The following is a 20,816-nucleotide window of genomic DNA, read 5'->3' as shown; positions in this document are numbered from 1 at the left end:
CGGCGTGGGTATTTAGCTTATCTGCTAAATGAAAATAATAATATTAAAACGTGACATTACGCATGGTCGAAGAGCTCCCATAAAATACATTTGAAAACAACCAGCCATGTACGTGCAGAATAGGATCAGAGGTGGTGCATGCGTGATACAACATACCTTTAATGATTAATGCTTAAGTTATTAATTACTATAAATGAAAGTTCTGTCAGCCCGTGACTAATGTCTGACGTATGTCTGATACAGAAACATGGACATTGTAGTAAATCGTCTGTTAAATGACTGCATAATACCCGGCAGGACCGGTGTAGGAAATCCACTTCCGGCTTTCGCAGGAGCACGCGGAAGTGGGCGGGCTCAAGCGCATTTCGCATTAACCCGGGCGGGCGAACTAGCGGGAGGTTTAAACGACCACACTTGGGCCAAGCTTAAATAACTATTACAATACATCGCGCCTTGTAAAACCAAATGGAGATGTCACGGGAACGGTAAGGACTGTAGCTAACTAGTTACTGATAAAGTTATGTAGTGTGTGGCTGATTTATGACTCGGTTTCTGATAATAACCGCAGCTCTTATTAAAAAAAAAAAAAAAAGCTGATTATGTTCAATCGCATTCAACTCGAACCATTTGGAGGAGGTGACAGTGATGGCAATGCATATGAAATAACGATGGACGTTGTGCCATATTTCTTCATATAGCGGATAGTACCGCACGCATGTGGTACGAATTAATGCTTTATGTGACCGTGGCCATTTCCAGGGCATGAATGCCTTATATTGCCATTTATAAGGCAGTGTACTATAATCTGAAATGATTTGTGGATCTGCGCACAGCCGCACTAATACCGTGAACCTACCAGCCTTTACTCTGCACTTTGCAATTTTAACTCTCTTTGCAAAGTGATCTATTTGGCGCGTCCGCGCAGCTGCATATGGCGGCCAGCCGGGTTGGGGGTTGGTCATTTCTATGGCGCGTTCTATGGCCGACATTTAATCAACCCGGTCCGTTATGAGTTTATAACTGAGCAAACGCTGTCAGCAGAAACTGCTTATGAACCTTTAACTAATGTGATGGGTTGTCCCCTATTGTTCATTTAAAAAGTTGTGAAGTTTATTGGGGGTGGGGAGAATCCAAATTGAAGGCCTTCAGTGTGCGTGTCCGTGTTGTGTTGGCAGACCCTTGCAGCAGCTCCCCTGTCTGAATGAGCAGTTGGACGGATCCATGCTTTCTCAACACAAACCAATGAAAATGCTGGACAAAGAGAATACCCCCCAGGAACTCATCCAGTGCTGGTCACCCCCCCACAAACTGCCCCGCATCTCAACGCGGGGGAAGGAGAACGAGTTTGTGCTGGGCAGGAGGCCTCGGCGGCGGAAAGAGCCTGCTGGTGTGTGTGCGTGAGAGAGAGCATGCATGTGCCAGATTATTATTGTCTATATTTAGCTGTGTCACACAAAATGTGAACCCAGTGTGGAAACTCTTGAGCAAATTAACTGAAATGGAGTGTTTTGAGGAGAACTTTTCCATCCGTCATGCTTGTAGGTTTTAATACCGTCATCATGGGTAACTAAGGCTTCTCCTTCCCACTGGGCTCACATCTCGTCCCTCCCAGGGCTATCCTGGGACCAGCTTCCTGATGAGCTCCTTCTGGGAATCTTCTACTGCCTGCCCCTGCGTGACCTCCTGGACGTGGCTCGGGTCTGCCGTCGATGGTGCCGTCTGGCGTAAGCATCGCAGCTGCTTCCTTGCTGGCCGGCAGTCCGGAGATGTTTGCCCGGCATGTCAGTTGGCTGGGCTTTGTTACGTTTCCGGGTTTGTGGCGGACAGGTGGCACTCGTGCTTGAGTCGCTGCAAATAAATAATTCAGCACAGATTCACACCAAAGGAAGTGACACCTTTTTGTATGTGTGTGTGTGGCTGGGTGCTGACAGGTTTGACGAGTCCCTGTGGAGCAGCGTGGACCTGTTGGGGGTGGTCCGCCTGGACGCAGCGCTGTCCCAGGTTCTGCCAGCAGGTGTCCTTACTCTGCGCTGCCCCCGCTCCTGCATCGGGGAGCCTCACCTTGCTCGGGCACCGTGAGTCTCATCGGCGATGGCAATATCAGCGCTGTACGTGCAGCTGCCCTTCACCGTGCGCATCTCCCTCTTCAGGAGCTTGCGTGTGCAGCGCATGGACCTATCCAGCTGCATCGTCTCCCCATCTGTCCTCGGGGACATCATGTCCCGCTGCTGCCATTTGCAGGATCTCAGTCTGGAGGGCTTGGAGCTGTCTGACGGCATCCTGCTGTGAGTCTCTGTGGTACTAATGTGGTGCTTCTCTGGTCTGTGTGGCCGGTAGCCAAGCTCAGCCTCCTTTCTGTCTGCTAAGCAGGTCCCTGGCTCAGAATCGGGACCTGGTCCGTCTCAACCTGTCGGGCTGCTCTGGCGTCTCCCCGCAGCCGCTGGGGGACATGCTCCGGGCCTGCACCAGGTAGAACCTGCCTGGATCATCCTTCACTAGGATCCCAGCCCGTCGAGACCCTCTGCTAGCTGCGTGTGGTTCAGTGACCGTGACAAACCCCTTCCTCTGCCTCGGTCTGTAGGCTGGAGGAGCTGAATGTGTCCTGGTGTGACTTCAGTAGTGAGCACGTGAAGTCAGTCATCGGTAACATTCCCTCGGACGTCACACAGCTCGATGTCAGCGGCTACCGGCAGAACTTAACCATGGAAGGTGGGTGTCAACTGGACTTGGGAGGGGGTGGGGCCATCTCACGTGCCATCCCTGACTGACCCCGCCCCTCTGATTCTCCTCCCCTGTCAGATGTGAAGGTTCTGGTGGAACGATGTCCCAAGCTCACACACCTGGATTTAAGGTGAGTTTAAAATGTCTGTGGGTGTGGGTGGGAGTTTGACTGGTGTGGCCTCTGACCCCCGCCAAATGCATCTTCGCAGTGACAGCGTGCTGGTGACACCCGAAAGCTTCCAGTTCCTCCACAGCCTGGCCTCCCTGCGCCATCTTGGGCTCAGCCGCTGCTACCAGATCCACCCAGCGGCTTTGACGTGAGTTGCCGACCAGCCCAAACCCTGCTGCAAGCAGCCGTCTAAAAGCTCGCTCATGCCGACGTGGCTTTGCTTTGTGTCCTCGTAGGGAGCTGGAAAAGCTTCCGGCACTGCGGACGCTGGAGGCGTTTGGCCTGGTGCAGGAGAGCTACCTGCCGGTCCTGAGTAAGGCACTGCCCCGGCTGCTTATTAACACGCGCTGGTTCTCCGCCGTGGCCCGGCCCACGCCGGCCGACTGCAGGGACGGTGCCATGTGGGGGGTGCGCTGCCGGCTCTCCTACAGGTCCTGACGGCGCTCCCGAAAAGCTCACGTTGTGAGGGGGGTGTGAAAAGATGGAGTGAGCTGGTTAAAAGAAAATGGAAGATTAACAGGACTGAAAGAAGGGAGTCGTCCTCATAAACTCGACAGCTGCAGCTCTCCATCTTTGACTACCCGAATCCAGACTCCTGCAAGTTTGTCGCAGGACGAGTGGTGAAGGCCTTACCGGATCCCTGAACTACCAGGGCTCTTCTGAACTGCTTTCCAGTGCAGAGTGGGCGTGGCTTGTGATCGGGCTCCTCCCAGTGAGAACGGTGTCATAGGGCAGCTGATGCCTTGGTCCTGCCGACCCATGATGGGGCGGCATCACCACCCAGTCTGGCTTCTCGTCGTCTCTGCTGCCTTATTGCTCAGACAGGGCTGCGTTTCCTCAGATGTAGTTTTTAAACTGGATTATGAAATTTTGCATTTACTTGTCTGTGACATTAACATGATGTTCCGTGAATTCAAGCATGTAAATAAACTAGGTTTTTAAAAGTGAACCTGCGTGCTTTCGGTCTGTTGTTCTCCTGAGTAAAAACGGCTGTGTTCATGCTGTTTATTAACCAATCACAAAATATTTGCACACAAGCAGGGCCATCATTGTCACATCAGGGAAAAAACACTGAATGGTCTCAGCTCCGATCTTCCCAAACGCATTTTATACGAGCCCCCCACGCACACGTGCGCATGCACATACACAAAAACCCCACACAATCTTTCCACTGCTCCAGAAACTAGCACACTTTTCCCCAGCGAGCAGGTAACACTGCCAGGATGGCGGTTAGAGGTTAAAGTGCATTTGAAATGCATGTCACCCAGTAAATACTTTGTGTTTGAATAGTCCTCCCTTTGTGCTGCTGACCTGCTTTGTGACACTTTGCAGCAGCGATTTGGCATTGCAAACTTTCAAAAGCTTCATAAATATTATAAAAATGACAGGAAAGGAATGATACCCCCCCCCCCACCACCAAGTGAGTATTTCACCACCTGCCCTCCACCCTGATTTTGCAATGTCTGGTACAGAATTTGACGTCCCCGAAATACAAATGGCTTCACGGCCACAGCAGATCCTCCTCACTCCACCACATGTTCTCCAGAATCATCTACAGCAGACCTCTAATTCGCTTGCGAGCACAGAAATGGTCACATGCTGTACAAGACCAGAGAGGTAAGGGACTGGGACCCGGAAGACATCCACTCTAAAGTCCTGATATGGCATTGAGACAGAACAGTCATCTGTACCTCAAGCTGGAGCAAAAGGAGTGTTCGCTATTGGCTGGGGTTCAGCTTGGCCCAGGTTGGAGGCAGCACCTCTGAGTTGGACAAGGTGGGACCAAGACCAAATTCACCTGAGCAGCCGGAAATGACGTCTTGGTCAGGAGTGTCCAACTACTTGTAGGTTGTTTTAGGCTGTTGAACTTCAACACGGAGATGGGATACATTTACTTAACCTCCCTGGATTGGCCACAAGACCTGGATTCTGACTCTGTTAAAAGGTTAATTGCCATTTAGCCTGGCAGCCTAAACCCCAGATGATGGTTCTGGTCATGGGGGGTCCACCTCCAACAAGAGTAACAGGAAATAAACCACCGAAACAATGAGCTGATCAAAAAAGGAAAAGCAGAGAACTGATTTCCCCCAACTAAATAAAACTAAAACTAAGGCAACACACACAGATGGGCAACACACACAGATGGGCAACCCTGATGCACTCTGAGCACCTTTTTAGGTTGACACCCTGACCCCACCCACCCTGTCTACAGCACGCAGAGGCCTCGCAGCAAACAGCGGCTCAGTCTTTCAGCAGGATCGTGCGGAGCTGGTCTTCTTCATTCAGGCTGATGGTCGCTATGGCTCCGTCGTTAAATTCGAAAGACGTTCCGCCGTCGACCACCATGCAGGCATCCCAGCATCGCGACCGCACGCACACCCTGCCGAGGACACGGGGGAGAGGGCGGGGTTACTCACACATGCATGCGGCACCGGCTGAGCCCAGACTCGGGGATTCGACCCACCTGCTGGCAAAGCCCCTTTGCCGGCTAGTAGAATAGACCCTGTTCACGATGGGCTCTCGGATGCTGAAGAACAGCCGGTTCTCCTCTGGGCCGAACATCAAGGATTCGTTGTACTCCTTAGTGACTAACACGAACAATTATCACAATAAAAAAAATTATTAATATTTTTTTTAAATCAATAATTCAGCAAAACCCTGATTTTATACCCTAGCTTCCACAAGTACTTAGAAACCCTGAGATGAAAACGCTCACCCGTTTCTACAAAGTCCTGCGTTAGTGGGACATCCAGACCTGCTTGTGTTTGGCCTGTAAACAGCAGAGGATATTAAAGGTGTGACCTTCAGCCATTTCAGCAATGTGGAAACGCACCCAGTGAGAATGCACTAACATACCAATGGCCAACACGTCCTTCACCGTCTCCTCAAAGAGCTTGTTTATATTGTAGGACCTGAGTACAGGAAACAGTGATGGGCTGAACATGACCCTGGCAGACACTCTGAAGGTCCCGCCCACATCTGAGTGTCAGCCCCCCCTCCCTCAAAACCCGATGCTGGAGACATGCTACGTACCAGGCTTTGGATCCAGTGCCGGTGCAGATGCTGAGCCCAGAACTCTTCTGCTTCTCCCAGGGTCCGTCATCTATGGAGATCTCATAGTACGAGGCCCTATGAAGCGAGAGGGTGAGATGAGGTTTCAACGGTTTTCCCCTGTGACGGAGAGATCTGGAAGTCAGGGAGGGAAGAAACAGTGTGGGAGGGGCAGGGGAGGGGTGGATTCATGACAACATGCCCAAAAAAAATTCACGACCATAAAAACCAATGTGTAAGGATTCCACAACAATGATTGTACAACATGACGACCTGTGCTGGTTACACCGGTACCTGGAAGAGAGAGACTCCCCAATAAAGACTTCATTGAGTCCTCGAACGGGAAGAAGGTGAGGACAGGAGACAGCACCATCCTCTCTACCTGTCCCAAAAAAAACAGTCACCTGAAGGCATCATCTGCTTCTGAAGGAGTGTCATCTGTTTTTGTGATGTATGCACAGTGGGGCAGAATGGGCAGGGCAGAAACGGGCCATACGGTTTTGGGCCTCAGTGGAAATTCTATGGGCCAGGTTGTGCTCATCGAGGCTCAGCTGTTGCTCATGCAGGTCCACTGGGGTTGGGTTGATCCCCGTCCCTTCCAGGTGCAGACGGAGTCTATGGCGCCATTGCCACCTGAATGAAATGGGAGTAAAAATGAACAAATCTTAGTGAAGGAAAAGAACTAATCTTTGCAAGTTCTACTCCATCAGAATACTAGAGAATATTGGAGTTTGACTCTTAGGTTGAGAGATTCTCCCAATGCAGGTCCTGAGGCGCAGACACCTACCTGAACTCACCCTTCCGCAGTTTCCTCAGCGCCTCGGGGAAGGCGTGCGTGTAGCTAACTGGCAGGCAGAGATGACCCTCGGATCTTTAGACCACCGCAGTAGGAAAAAGAGCGAACTTTAAATCAGGGCCGGAATCCCATTAGGTGTTAAAAAGAAGGTACAGGAGTCTTCCTTACCTCTCCGGGTCCGTGTTCACGCCCAGGACGGGTTTGTCCTTATCGAAAACCTTACTGGCCGCCAACAGCATGGTACCATCACCTGCCAATAGGGCGGCGTCAGAGCAACCGTCAGTCAAGCTCCCGCTGCAGCCCGTGAAGTCCGCAAACGATCAGGTGGAGCCCGTAACTGCGAATCTGACCAGCATCACGGCCCACATCTCCGATAAAAAAAATGAGCTCATTCGGAAAATATTTATAACACAATATAAATTACAAAACAGATTTAAATCTGAAAGCAAGGTGTCACTTTATTAATACGCCATTAACAAAAGCAAGGGCAAGTGGATCACATTTTAATATTCTGATAGAGTAGTGCTTAGTATCATTTTCTATAATCTGGTGAAAAGATAAACTGTGACCTTCATGATAGGTTCACCAACGGCTATGTAGATGAAACTTCTCACATTTTAATGTAGGTCCCAGAATGCACAGCCGCACTGCCTGTGGGGGGTGTATAATTCAGGACGTACCCACCAAGCCAATCACTATGGGGTTAAGTCAGGCCTCTCTCACACACACCTAGATTAGTATCAAAGTCACAGAGCAACCCAAGAGCTTAAGGACTTGCACACACCTGATGTCTAAAACCAGGTCTACCTGCCCATTAAGTGGTCTCATCTGGAATTTCCAACCCATATGAAAAGTTTCCAATCTTGGAAGCTGACGGACCAGAATTATCCGTCACCAGACTACGTGCATGAAAAACAATGTGGCTGTTACTGGTGATCATTAATGAGGGTGTGGCTGTACCTCCAGCCGACACGATGGCGTCTGCCCATCGCACGGCCTCTTCGTCATACTCCCGCCTGCGCAGGACTCGCACCTGCATGCCTTCCCTCCTGGGGGGGAGAAACAGACAGCTGTGGGCACCGCTGCGGGAAACCCAGCTCCTCCATCGGGCCTCCTCCACCCACGTCCTCCACCCAACTCTTCAATCAGGCCTCCTCCACCCAGCCCCTTAACCTTCTACCAAAATGACCCCTCTCTCTTTCACAGTGAGATAAACACACTTTTACATGTGTTTATCCTTATCTGAATACACCATAACCACTATCCATCCATCCATTCATTGTCCAACCCGCTTATCCTACTGGGTCGCGGGGGGTCTGGAGCCTATCCCAGAAGCAATGGGCATGAGGCAGGGAACAACCCTGGACAGGGGGCCAGCCCATCGTAGGGCACACTCACACACCATTCACTCACACAAGCACACCTAAGGGCAATTTAGCAACGCCAATTAGCCTCAGCATGTCTTTGGACTGTGGGGGGAAACCGGAGTATCCGGAGGAAACCCCACGACGACATGGGGAGAACATGCAAACTCCACACACAAGCGGAGACTCGAACCCAGGTCCCAGAGGTGTGAGGCAACAGTGCTAACCACTGCACCACCATGCCACCCCATCATAACCACTATCAACTACCAAAAAATTAAGATTAATTAAATGTAATTCCTTACCTTGGTATGTAACCTGTTCTCTTTTCCACAACCAAAAGCATTAAACTTGCTGTTTAGAGTCATGTTTGTGTACATTGTGTCTGTTTCAGCTTGCTAGTAGCTGGAGCTGGAGGGGCAATGACTGTTTAATCACCTTAGTGAAGGTGGCTGCCTGTTCTGGTGGCTTTAATTAGTTACTTGCAGGGTTTCTCAGAATAGCACCGTGCTGACCGCCCACAGGAGGGTAACCAAAACGCCAACCCAGCCCAGCCATGCCCAGGACTTACTGTAGGCTGTCCACGATGTGCTCCACGTGGTCAGTGTGCACGTTATGCCTTTCCAACAGCCCACTGTAGCTGGAGCCTTTCATGGCAAGCTACGGTGGAGGAACCAAGGAGGGAAAAACACAGAAGGGTGCTTAGTGAAAGGAAACCGCGACTAATTATCAGAAGAGCCAGGCAACCGACATCCATGAACACACCTCACCGGCATTTAGTCACACAAAAGAAGTTCCGACCGTAAAGACACGAGTTTAGGGGGTGGCTGACATGGCAGAAACCAAGATCAACTTCCTTGTGGCAACCTCCCAAAGAAAGGCTGCCACAAGATCTATATGGATATGGAGGTTTTAAGGTTTAACCACAATAAACCATGGAACTCAGCACCTTTTCTGAGTTGCGTTTGAAGTAGGCTGTCAGAGGATCGGCACTACAGTCTAGGAACAGCTCAACAATTCTCCAACAGGGCCAAAAAAGTAGAATGAAAAACTAATTATATGACTATTGGTGTTTTAGATGGCAACCAGCTAATAAAAAAAAAAAGTTAATTAATAGATACTAAAATCGTATTTATCATACTTATATTACTTACCAGTTGCTTTAGATCATCCTCAGAAAGTCCCGCATATCGGTATCTCTGCAGCTCAAACTCATATCTTGTTGTTTTGGTGACTACGGCCACCTTCTCGGGCTTAAACCTGTGTTCCGAAAGCGCTCTGGTCCCCCAGAGGGAAGCGACCCGCGTGCCGGGGCGCAGGGGCTTCAGCAAGGCGCGGTATGCCATCTCCAGGACAGGCTGCCGGGAGGCGTCCCTCCTCCGGCTCTGCTTCCTACGGGTCACACCTCTGCCGATCGCCGTCGCCCCACCTGGCCATATCTGGATGTTGTGAGAACAGGTGCAGTTCACTTGTGCAGAAACAAAACTAAAAGCGCATCGCCTCGCATATCAGACGAAACAGATTGCAGAGAGGGGGCAGAGATGAAAGCTGCAGTCTATTTCTGATTCTGAACGCGATGGATCAAAATGGATTTGCAGAACTATATCTCCTCGGGGGGTTTATTAAAACCTCGATTTCTCATTCCAGGCTGTACCGGGGTTTGCCTGTCAGCTGGAAGTCCTTGACCGCTTGAACATGCCTGGGTGCAGTTCAGCTGTCCTTTCCTCTAGTCCGCGGCAGATCTTAACCGGAAAGACCTGAGAAACCGTGTGCCGAGATGAAAACACAAACACGTCACATCCTCCCTCGCTCCCCCCCCGAAAACCGTCACCGTCAGCCCCTGGTAGCAGCAGCAGCCAGGCGGCTAATTATTGCCGTCGGGAATGGGAATCACCATGCAGTTGCCTATCGCCATCTTCCAGGCGCCCCGTACGCATGCGTAGTCGGTGTGGCTCGGGGGCGGGGCTCCGGACCTCCTAGATTGCCAATGACCACGTGATATTGTTAGCTGGCATTCGGGTGGTTTTGGTGTGGATACTTTTTATAAGGAGAAAAACAGAAGTGTCACACTATAGAAATACCAATTATTCGGCTGAAGCTGTGCTGCTGGTACTCCCACGTTTTATTTAAAATCATTTACAGAACCGACGATTCAGTCCAACGGCATAGGTTTGGTTTCAACATTGGTAGGGACAAAATAATTCCTCCTAAAAACACACAGCACTCTCACAATATTTGGTAGGGATGAGTCCTTACTGTCCATACCCAAATCTTGTGTCAGTCTCATGACTGCATAAGCTGTGAATAATTGTGCATAACTGTGCATAATTTTGTTTTATGTGTGTAGCAATGAAGTTTGAAGTTTATTGTCATATGTACAAAGGACAGCGTACAGAGCACAATGAAATTCTTACTTGACAACCCCTCCCTCACAGACAAAACACAGGACATAATACACAGAAGACATAGAAGACAAAGTAGTGCAGCAGCAATAAATAATAAATAGGCTAAGTTGCATAATGAGAATGTGCATAATGTAAAGTGTCAGTGCATAGTGTGGAGTAAGCTGCATAGTATAGTGTAAAGTGACAATGCAGTACCACAGTTACTGTGTGTTGAATAGCCTGGTGGCACTGGGGTAAAAACTGTTCCTGAATCGAGTTGTGCGTGAGTGAATTGTCCTGAGTCTCTTGCCTGATGGCAGGAAAGTAAAAAGTGCCAGTGCAGGGTGGCTGGGGTCTTTCAGGATGCTCTTAGTTTTCCTGAGACAGCGCTGTGTTATAAATGTCCGTTATTGCAGGGAGTGGTGTGCCTGTGATCCTCTGAGCTGTTTTCACCACCCTCTGCAGAGCTTTCTTGTCCTGAGCAGTGCAGCTGCCATACCAAGACGCAACACTCCCTGTGAGGATGGACTCCACAGCGCACCTGTAAAAGCTGGTGAGGACAGAGGTGGAAACCCCAGCCTTCTTTAGGCGTCTGAGGAAGTGAAGTCGTTGGTGGGCTTTTTTGGTGACCGCTGCTTTTTGGTGCTTTTCGGTACTTCACCAATGATGGTGAAGTATCGAAATATAGTGTATTATAGCAGTTCGAACAAAATTTCAGATATAAAATATATTTTAAATGACAGCAGTCCAAGCCATAGATGGTAATAAAACAAGTTTCCTATTAAGGGGTGGACATGTACAACGTTACATATATGGGATAACACCAAAAACACGCTGAAGTAAATAAAATATAATCATTTAATAATGGAGCAAATGAACGGAAGACGGCATTTTAACGCATTTTAACAAAATAAACAGCCAGATCGAATGCAACAATACAACGACTGCAAATATGGAGAAAAGTTTATATAATTAAATTCCTTCTTATTGCAACAAACTCGTAAATAAAAACTGAGACTTAAAAAACGCCAGATGAAAGACGATAACAGCCCTTAACAATGAAACAAAAAACCTATTTCGAGTTACAGTAAATTTTACACAGAGGAACACGAAGAATTCAAAATACGGAAGTTACAAATAAATATCAGTGACCCAGACTGGACTGGAAAACAAGCTGCTTATGAATATAAATCATGTAGATAGGAGGTACTAAAAGAATCCGGAATCCAGACAGTAACAATGATTTTGAACACTGAAGGCCACTGAACAAAGGCTGGTTGTTCCTGAAGCCACACATTCATAACTTGCGAAAAATGAATACAAATAAATTCAACTGAGATTACTCATTCACTTCAAATATGTACAGATAATAATTTGCTTATATTATTTTAGCATGTTTTTACATGCTTTCAGTTGGTATGAATGGCATTAATTTATATAAAAAAGTACAAATGTGTTCAAATCACTACTCCCCAAAATTATTATTGTACAGGACAGTTTCCTATAAGCACATGGCATACAGGCACGATGCTACAATGGATCATACTAGGTAGCAGGAGATATTAGAATTAAAAAAATCTGTATACACAAGTACTTAAATACAAGCATCAGCTGTTAGCTAATGTCCCGTTAGCAGGTGCTAACTCTGGAAGGCCTGCAGAAGGGGGCAGCACAGTCCCCGCAGGGATCACCCCAGGCCTGTGATGACATCACTGAGATTACACCCCTGATGACAACACCAGGATCACTTAGAGGGACCATTGCACTTCCTGTCACACCCACCTGTGGAATCCATATGGCCATTTCAAGGATTCTGGGTAACAGATGCCACACTGTACAGTTACACTGCTTCATCCTGAATGACAACCATGCTGAATTTGTACAAGCACAGGTATAGGTACATATGGTTTTCATATTTGCCATAACACGACACAACAGTGAAACTTTTTGGGGAAGTTCTTGGGGTTAAGGGTCTCACTCATGGCCCCAATGGTGATATGATTTCCCTGCCAGCCATGGGATTCAAAGTGGCGACCTTCCAGATCCTCAACTACTGAACCACTGCTTCATTAATGGATGGCAGCTCAGTTAATGTGGGGCGGAGATGAAGGCCAACACTCTGTGGGACTCGGGTCACGTCCTCCTCCTGCTTCTCTGCCTGCCCTGGCTTCGTGGCGTCCTCTCCATCGTCATCCTCCACGTCGCGGTGCTGGGAGCGCAGGGCGACAAGTCGGTGATGGATGGCCACGTACAGCCGTGCAGCGTCCCTGGCGCTGGCCTGGACCAGGAAGACGCGGAGGGTGTGGCTTTCCAGGTCGCTGGCCGTCACCTGCAGGCTGCGGCGGGCGGCGCGGCGGACCTGAGTGTGCGGCCACAGCCTGGAATTGAGGATAAGCTTGAGAGTGCCCTGGTGTCTCATCACTGCGGGAGTGGGGTGGGGGTAAGGGGGGGGGGGGGGGGACACATCAAAGAAACATCTGTAAGAAAAAGTCAGGAATTGTCAGGATGAGACATGATTAAACCAGCATCACTGACGGGGGGTAACTAGGCAGTGGGAGCCTTGAGCTGGGCCCAGTCAGAGATCTGCAGAGTAACCCAAAGGCTGCTTCTACAGCGACAGCAGTATAATTACTGAGAAACCACCAAAACCTCAATGAGAACCAGTGTAATGTAGCAGGCTAATCCCCAGTCGGCTCCCAGGCCCTACGGGTGCCACAACAGACTGTCACGGGCGAACTGTCTCCACAAAAACAGGCACAGCATCGTAGGAGGTGTCCAGTCTAATTACTGCAATTACTGTCCTACGTTTGGTAGTCAACAGGGCCATTACAGGTCATTAAGTCACACAAATAGATATTTCATGATCTTATTCTGAAATTATTCTCATGGATAAAAGACAACAAACATCTATTATAAAAGAATAGACAAATGAATTTCCATGGAGTCATGAAAAAACTCTCTAGACACGGATCCCTTTCCTGGGGGCAGACATGTTTCCCATGAGCGTCTGGAACGTGTTGTTACCTAAGCGCGACTGCAGACGGCCTTGGGAACCTGTCACCATGTCGTTCAGCCGAAGGATCCCCCTCCCCCTCTCGCTCCATGACTGTGTCCTCCTCTCCAGCACAAACAGCTTACAGGTCAGCTGGGTTGGGATAGTGGTTAAGCCATAGTCAGTACATTGACTCCACAGGTATGACTGGATTAACTCCACCAGAGACAGGCTTTAGTATAATGTATTACAGGCAGCCTTTTGCTACAAAAATTTACACAGGTCTCCTCATGGCTCAACAGAAATGCTCCACTTGGGCTCAAGATTATCAACCTTTTCCGTTAAATGTAATTTTTATGACACTGCAGTAGAAACAGCATGTGACAGTTTGCTGGTGCTCTGTACCTGTACAACGTTGCTCTCCTGCTCTTCCCCAGTGACCACCTGAATGTGCTTGAGCAGACATCGCCCCCTATGGGCCGCAGTGTAGGCTGCAGCAGATTCCAAAAGTGTTCTCCCCTCAGACACTGTGCACACACCATAGACCATAATGTGCTTGCTACGTATATCCATAAGGTGGCAGTGTGGTGCTGTGATTTTTTTTATATTTTACTTTATTTAAAAAAATATATATAATAATTAAACCATGGCAAACACTTAATGATGGGCTACTTGGTTCTGCCTCGGGCTGGAGTCTTAAAAACACACTAATCTTTATCTGTGTCTGTTTTGCTGTGTTTATTATATTATGCAGCTAGGGTCACCTCCTAATGTCGGGGGGGGGGGGGGGGGGGTACAATTTGAGCTGCTAGGAAAGGATTTGTAAACTACTATTTCAACCATTTCAATTAAAAAGATCCAGATTTCACTTAAGCACTGAGGTCTTGCTGTGTGTTGATTGGTCAGTCTGCGTGCTGATTGGTCAATCATGCATGTGTCACTAATGTTAATGTGAAACAGCTGAATCAATCTTAACTAAGGAAACAAAGCAGTGAAAGTACAAGACAAACCAAACAATTTAGCTGAGCATGGGTTTAAGCCTTTCAGTTATAAAGAAGTTTGTTAAACCTGAAGTAGCTCATAGTGTCCCCTCTGACATGAATTATCTGGTCGCCCTATATGCAGCCCACTTCCCAAAATTAAGTAGGAGGAGAATTTCAGGTTGTTAAATTTACTTGGGTATGAGGGATTTTCATCAGATAGTTCGGAGTCAGAGCAGTCCGAGCTGGAGACAGAGGAGTCCTCACTGCACTTGGATGGACTCTGGAAGACAGAAGACACACTGACTCCTCTGTGCAGCTCAGACTAAATCCTAAATCCAGGCTAAATCCATCCAATCTGTCAGTAAATTAGCCCTGTGTCGTAGAAAGATGTGGAACATGCTCACCAGGACTCGTTCACTCATATTTTCCCCAAACACAAACGGGATTTTGTCACGGAGAATTCTGCAAAGATGAAAGCCAGGGCAGGTTAGCTACACGAAGCAACATACACCCTGTGTTTGATTCCCGAAGGCCATGCAGGTCAGTGTTCAGGATGGACGACCCCTCACATCTTACCCCACCACTGTAATGCTCACCGTGGATCACACGGCATCAGCGGCACAGTCCTTGCAGAACTGTCCCAGCCCATTTCTACCACAGCCTGTTCGCTGGGCCCCAGGCCCATCTGTGGGAACAGAGAACAACGTACAGGCTTGTTCTGCAGGCGGCTCTGGGCCAGAGTGGGCGTGGCCAGCCTCTCTGCAGTGTAAACATGATGGAAGCTGGATAAAGACACGCGAGTGAGAAAAGTCCTGGCCGCAGCAAGAGAACTGACCACCGCCAGAACTGACTCAAACCAGTTCTAGAACCTGATTGGTCTGACTTTGGCCTCAGTCCTTCCATTGTTTCTCCACAGACCCTGCATCTCTGCATTCAGCCCTGAACTTTTGCCGATATGTAGATCAGGCTTGTATCTGGGTCAGAGGGGGCCTCACCTCAGGCAGTGACGGCTGGTAAGGGGAGCTCCATGGCTGTGGTGCTGGGAGAGTAGTGGGTCTCAAAAGCATCCTTTGCTGGACTGGAGGGAAACCTAGAGGCAGAGCTTAGGTGAGTGCTGAGCCAGGAGATCGCTTAGCAGCAGGGAAGGAGAAGGGAGGGTGGAGAGCTCACCTGAGGCAGGAGTAGGAAAGGAAATGGAACTGGTCCGAGTTCGTCTTTCATAGCCTGCCAAAGGCAAACACAGGAAAGCAGCTGTGTTGAGTGTGTGTTGGTGTTGCATAATCAGTCAACATGGCTTCCAAGAAGCTCTTTGTGGGGAAGGCAGGATTGATCGGATGTAATCATAACAACCCCCTCCCACACCCTAACCCCCTACCCAATGTAACACTGCTGCACCTCCATCTAAAACACTAAGCATCTATCAAAGATGTGTCTAGAACCATACAAAACACACAAGCCAGAAAAATGATGTGTCTAGAACCATACAAACCACACAAGCCAGAAAAATAAAATCAGGGAGCATGAGATACTCTGAGAATGAAGTGCACAACTGATGGAAGCACTGCTTCATGGTTCCTGTTTTCTTTTTCCCTATCTTTCTGTAATTATGGCATTACCTCACAGGAGCAGAGGCAAGAAATTCTGTACAAAAGTGTCTGTGTGTTGTGTTGGGTCACAAGGACAGCAGTTGTAAGCAGTTAGGGCAGAGACGCCTGCATGTCTGGACATGCTGCGGTTTATGAGCTTCCATGTAAAAACAGCATGATGGAGCGGCTTGGGCTTGTCAGTGTGTGTGTTACTCAATTCTACAGGCAGGGGATCCAAGACAACCATGGAAGAACACCGGAGAACAGCCGAGAACATCCCAGAAGATCACAGGATAGCTCTACAGAACATTACAAAACACCACAGAACACCCGGGAACAACATGGATCATTTCAGAACTCCCCAGAAGAACACCTGAGAACATCATGCCATGCATTAACTCTACAGAACATCACAGAACACTGCAGAACATCCTAGAACACTTGAGAAAAGCACACCATGGAATAACTCTATAGAATATAGCAGAGGAACATTAAAGAACACTATGGAACATCCTGGAACACCCAAGAACAGTGCAGAAAATCCCAAAAGATCACAGAACAATGCTATGGAACACCTGAAAACAGCACAGAACAACCCTGAATACTACAGAACATCTTGGAACATTACAGAAGAAGACCAGAGAACACTGAAAAACAGCACAGAAGGACACTCTTTCATCTGACCAGATGAGACTGGCTGACCCATAACCCATGACTGGCTGTGTTTGGTGGGCGTGGCCTGCTGCATTTCTCACCTTTTCTGCACCTGGGCCTCACGGACGGGAACGTTAAGGATCGCCTCCTCTTGGATGCAACGGCCCCCAAATCTGGAAAAACAAAATGAAATGGGATGTCACTCTATGCACTCCGCAATACCATCACAGCCCACTCACATGGTGGTGGTCGATGGTCTTACCTGCTCCTTCTTCACCGTCTTCAGCCCACCTCTATATCGGCAGAAAGAGAACATAAGCACATGACTGGCGAGTCATTCGGTCGATGCTCAGTGACATCTAATGTGCTTTACGCTGTCTGGGGGTTTTATGGCAAACTACCCTATAATATTTTCTTCAGATCTTCAGCACTAGGTGTTACACCTTTTTATCTCAAACGTTCTTGAAAAAACAAAGCTCTGGCAGACGCCGAGAGCCATTAGCATTAACGGGAATTACCTTCTGGGTGGGGGGGGTCTTCTGAAAGACGAAGACAGCTGGTGCAATCACAGGTTTGTCTGGAGAGTGGAAAAACACTATTTCAGTGAGATCACTCTGACTCTGCAGTCAGGACTCAGGGGGCTGTGTCTTCACGATGGAGGGGGCAAGTTTAGAGTTAGACCCAGCGTCATGCCAACCTCTGCTGGCTGCCAACACCATAGTCCCCATCAAGGGCATTACTTTGGGTTAAGCATTGGGGGGGTTCACCACCCATTTAAGGGGGTCCAGGGGGTTATATTGGCTGGTTTTCATTATTGGGGGGTTCGAACCTCCCCATTCCCCCATAATCTATGCATATAGTCCCCACATGACAGAAATCAACTCTTCGTCCCAGAAACCTTGTCAATGAAAGTCTGGCACCCATCTCCAGATAGGAGGAGGTGTAGCGTTGGGTTGGCTCTCAGCCGGGCGGGATGCCATGATGCCTTCGAAGGGGGACCCTGACCTTTGCGGGGGTCTCACATGTGCCAGCGAAGGACAGTTATATCTCCCAGTAACGTGTCACAGGCACAGGGAAGGTGGAAGAAGGAAGCGCAAAATAAACTGGCAAAACCTGATGGTCGGTATTTCAAAGGTGACACACTGACACACAAACAGAGAAAAGGGCAGACAGAAAATGTGCATCATGAATGTGTGTTTTCTGAAGCAGCATGGTGTCACATGACAGAAAGCTGGTTTCCAGTCACACTTCTGGTTGCATAAGAGCTCTAGTTGCTTGAAAATTTAGCAGAATTTCATTTAGATTTGGTGGTTTGCTATAAACATCTGAGCAAGGGGGGGCTATGATCAGAACTGCTCAGAACCGGACCGTACTAGCGGAGGGGCAGCTGACATTGTGTGCTTATGATGTAATGCTCTTTATGGCCCACAGACAAGGAGGCGGGGCAATACAACCGTGTTTTGCATGTGGCACGGTGACATCACACAGGGGCCTGGGAACCGGAGCAAGCTGGCCACTCCAGCCCTGGCGCGCAGCCCTCAGCCTGGTACCACTAGGTGGCGCAATGCGTCCGCACATAATGAGCCTGGGTTGTATGCCACTTTTACTCAAGACTGGTGCTATCCAGCTTACTTCTGCTTCTACAATGACTTCTATAACATGCCTAGTTTCCATTTAAAGTTTGATTTTCCATCTGGCATGGATTCTTCTACCTGACTCTTTAGGATCCAGAGGCCCGGTGAGAGTGTGGACTTCTCTGCCGGGTTTCATTCACCCTCCTGCTTCTGACTGACAGGCCAGGCAGGATGAGACCGGGCTGCACCGGATGCAACCGAATCACTGTAGAGTGTGCAGTGCTGGAGGAGTGAAGGGGGCGGGGCATCCGTTCACTCCCCCTTAGGGGAGCCCCCTCCCCAGACAGACCAGTAATATACCTGTTTGGGAGATCACACACCCTAAGAGCTCTTCATAGAAGGCCTCCCCCACATCCCACACAACTACAAGGCAGTAAAACAGGCAAAATCACCTAACTGAACAATACAGAAGTCCTACAGAAAACCTCAGAGCCTAAACCTTTACACATCTACAGGAAGGGGGATGTTTACTGTTTACTGGCCACACACCTGGCACCCAGGGGTGTCTGTAAGAAGCGCTGACTTACAGTCTACTCCCCCCACCATTGTGTCGCCCCCCTCCCCCCCCCCACTGGGGTCTGTCACTCACTCTGTCTCCTGTTCAGACCAGCTGAGACCCCTCCTCAGATGTGGGTCAAATATAGTCAGTGAGGCCCCCCTCCCCTTCTCCTAAGTGGGTCAGTTACAGTTGGTGAGGCCTCACATGATTGTCTGTCACTGTCACCGCTCGATGCCAGATGACACTGTAAGGACAGAGGAATCTGTGGAATGTGACTCTACAAGGGCTGACAAGCGTGGGTCAGGTTCTGGCTAAGGAATAGTGGGGAACACTACTATCAAACTTCAGTGGTCCACTTGATCAAAATGCATTGTGGCGTTTCCATTCCAGAGAATTTGGGAGGGGAAGTCACTCCAAGCCGTCTCTCCAGAAGCCCAGGCAGATGAGCAGTCTGGATGGCTTACAGTCTCTGTTCTGCACATTTAATGGTGCTAAAAGAGCTGATTCTCAAGCAGGCATTGAAAAGCATATTTACACCAAATATACATAACTGATTAAACTGCTGAGCCTCACATAGGACACATAACGCCCAGAAACAAAAAGCTGCCTCGCAGTTCGCCTTAATAGACGTAGAAACAGCAGGACACGTAACTCAAATCTCCGATCTTCACATTGCAACCAAACAGCTTCCCTTGTCCAAAGCCAGCCTGGCGATCGGCTATAGCTTGTACTTATTTTATAAAACTCCAGTGGTTGCAAAAACCTTTTGAAAAAAGAAAAGGTTCACATGTGCAGATAGGATCGTCATCAAGAACCGCATGAACGCCTTAGTTTCAGTGAAATAAAAGCGCATTATGATTACAAGCAATGCAACGAAACTATTCTCCATGAGAATAAAAGCGCTTATTTCTACCGTAACCCCAGGGTCCAGAACAAAAATCCAACAGCTAATGGTTGGTATAATTAGTCTAAATTGTCCTGGGTGTCATGTACTCCACCACCGCCATTCAAGTCGGTTTGTATAGATCTCAAGTGACAGGTCAGCAAACCTGAAAAAGTCGCTCTGTAGCCCTACCTCTGGACACGGCGACGTGCCTGTCCGCATCCATCCCAGCGGCGGGGACTCCGCAGGATCTCCTGGGTACAAACTCCTTTATCGAAGGAGAAGCCGATGGGTTTATGCGCTTCGGAGCGGAGCCTAAAAGCGCGATATTAGGGCAGACCGCGCCGTCGGTGCCCGAATAAAGTTCGTTATCTCTCATATTCACACAAAAAAAGAGCGATCGATTAGAGAAACTGTGTCAAAAGTAAATGTAGAAAGTGAATGAAAATCCTGAATGATCCTTAGTGGTAGACGATGTCTGTCCGTCATCTACAGCATAAGCTGAGTCCAGAATGTGATAAATTGAAACGAATTCTGTAAATCCAGTATTATTCGGTAATGTTTCTGTTCGATCCTGTTGGCAGGAGACGTAGAAATGAATGGGTAAAAACTGGACTGTGTGCCATGCTTTCCCGATTTGGAAGCGCAGCTTGGATAAGTGGGTGTGCACACGGACACCTCACACATGCTTAGAGGCACCAGTCAGTGCCTCCTCAACAGTAAGTTGAAGGATTTGTTGTGTAAAAGCGTTTTCCGTATTTCATCAGTCTGCCGTTTCAGAGCTGCTTCACGTTTTGAGGAGTAACTTCGTCATAACTTTGAATGACTCTCTACTAATCGAATCAAGTAGAATTAAATAAACAGAACTTGACATGTGAACATCATATGTAAATCGAATTAAACCAGGTTTTATACTTTCACTGAGCGGGGGGGGGGGGGCAGTGAAAAGTTAAAGTTAAACCACGAATGATAACTTGTTCAGTCCATACGCTCTTTCCTACCAATGCAATGCAAACCTGTGAGTATGATGAATTACACTGTGGAAGAATAGTCTGTGGGCCATTCATTGTTGGGGTGGACAGGAAGTCTGGATGAATACC

At 48.6% G+C, this 20,816-nt stretch overlaps 3 protein-coding genes across 6 annotated transcripts; 1 reads left to right on the top strand and 2 right to left on the bottom strand.

Annotated features, from left to right (window-relative positions):
• The first annotated feature begins 199 nt into the window (after window positions 1-199).
• On the top strand, window positions 200-3,839 carry skp2 (S-phase kinase-associated protein 2, E3 ubiquitin protein ligase). The gene is made up of 10 exons (XM_023808511.2): window positions 200-485; window positions 1,176-1,387; window positions 1,613-1,724; window positions 1,932-2,075; window positions 2,151-2,285; window positions 2,371-2,469; window positions 2,582-2,709; window positions 2,800-2,851; window positions 2,931-3,038; window positions 3,127-3,839. Exons 1-10 carry the CDS (start codon window positions 466-468, stop codon window positions 3,326-3,328), a joined length of 1,212 nt encoding a protein of 403 aa, XP_023664279.1. The 5' UTR covers window positions 200-465; the 3' UTR covers window positions 3,329-3,839.
• A 42-nt stretch (window positions 3,840-3,881) lies between these two features.
• On the bottom strand, window positions 3,882-10,041 carry nadk2 (NAD kinase 2, mitochondrial). Of its 3 annotated transcripts, XM_023808207.2 has the most exons (13): window positions 9,756-10,041; window positions 9,256-9,540; window positions 8,673-8,761; window positions 7,698-7,786; window positions 6,906-6,987; window positions 6,729-6,812; window positions 6,438-6,574; window positions 6,236-6,323; window positions 5,924-6,076; window positions 5,747-5,802; window positions 5,607-5,660; window positions 5,355-5,478; window positions 3,882-5,270 (listed from the first exon to the last, which is right to left on the bottom strand). In XM_023808207.2, exons 2-13 carry the CDS (start codon window positions 9,445-9,447, stop codon window positions 5,132-5,134), a joined length of 1,287 nt encoding a protein of 428 aa, XP_023663975.1. In that variant the 5' UTR covers window positions 9,448-9,540; window positions 9,756-10,041; the 3' UTR covers window positions 3,882-5,131. The 3 variants fall into 3 exon arrangements, with proteins under 3 accessions (XP_023663975.1, XP_023663974.1, XP_023663976.1); XM_023808206.2 differs by having other exon boundaries at window positions 9,256-10,041; XM_023808208.2 differs by having other exon boundaries at window positions 5,924-6,019; window positions 9,256-10,041.
• A 1,284-nt stretch (window positions 10,042-11,325) lies between these two features.
• LOC111842254 (ran-binding protein 3-like) lies at window positions 11,326-20,483 on the bottom strand. Of its 2 annotated transcripts, none has more exons than XM_023808673.2 (12): window positions 19,909-20,483; window positions 17,219-17,277; window positions 16,963-16,993; window positions 16,802-16,873; window positions 15,631-15,684; window positions 15,456-15,550; window positions 15,057-15,145; window positions 14,865-14,922; window positions 14,653-14,740; window positions 13,883-13,968; window positions 13,510-13,630; window positions 11,326-12,906 (listed from the first exon to the last, which is right to left on the bottom strand). In XM_023808673.2, the coding sequence occupies exons 1-12, from the start codon at window positions 20,093-20,095 to the stop codon at window positions 12,536-12,538; spliced, it is 1,311 nt and encodes a 436-aa protein (XP_023664441.1). In that variant the 5' UTR covers window positions 20,096-20,483; the 3' UTR covers window positions 11,326-12,535. The 2 variants fall into 2 exon arrangements, with proteins under 2 accessions (XP_023664441.1, XP_023664440.1); XM_023808672.2 differs by having other exon boundaries at window positions 13,883-14,004; window positions 19,909-20,482.
• Between the last annotated feature and the right edge of the window lie 333 nt (window positions 20,484-20,816).

Source organism: Paramormyrops kingsleyae, chromosome 7 (genome assembly GCF_048594095.1).
Source record: "Paramormyrops kingsleyae isolate MSU_618 chromosome 7, PKINGS_0.4, whole genome shotgun sequence".
NCBI classification, from domain to species: domain Eukaryota; kingdom Metazoa; phylum Chordata; class Actinopteri; order Osteoglossiformes; family Mormyridae; genus Paramormyrops; species Paramormyrops kingsleyae.
This window is presented reverse-complemented; position numbering and strand designations above follow the sequence as displayed.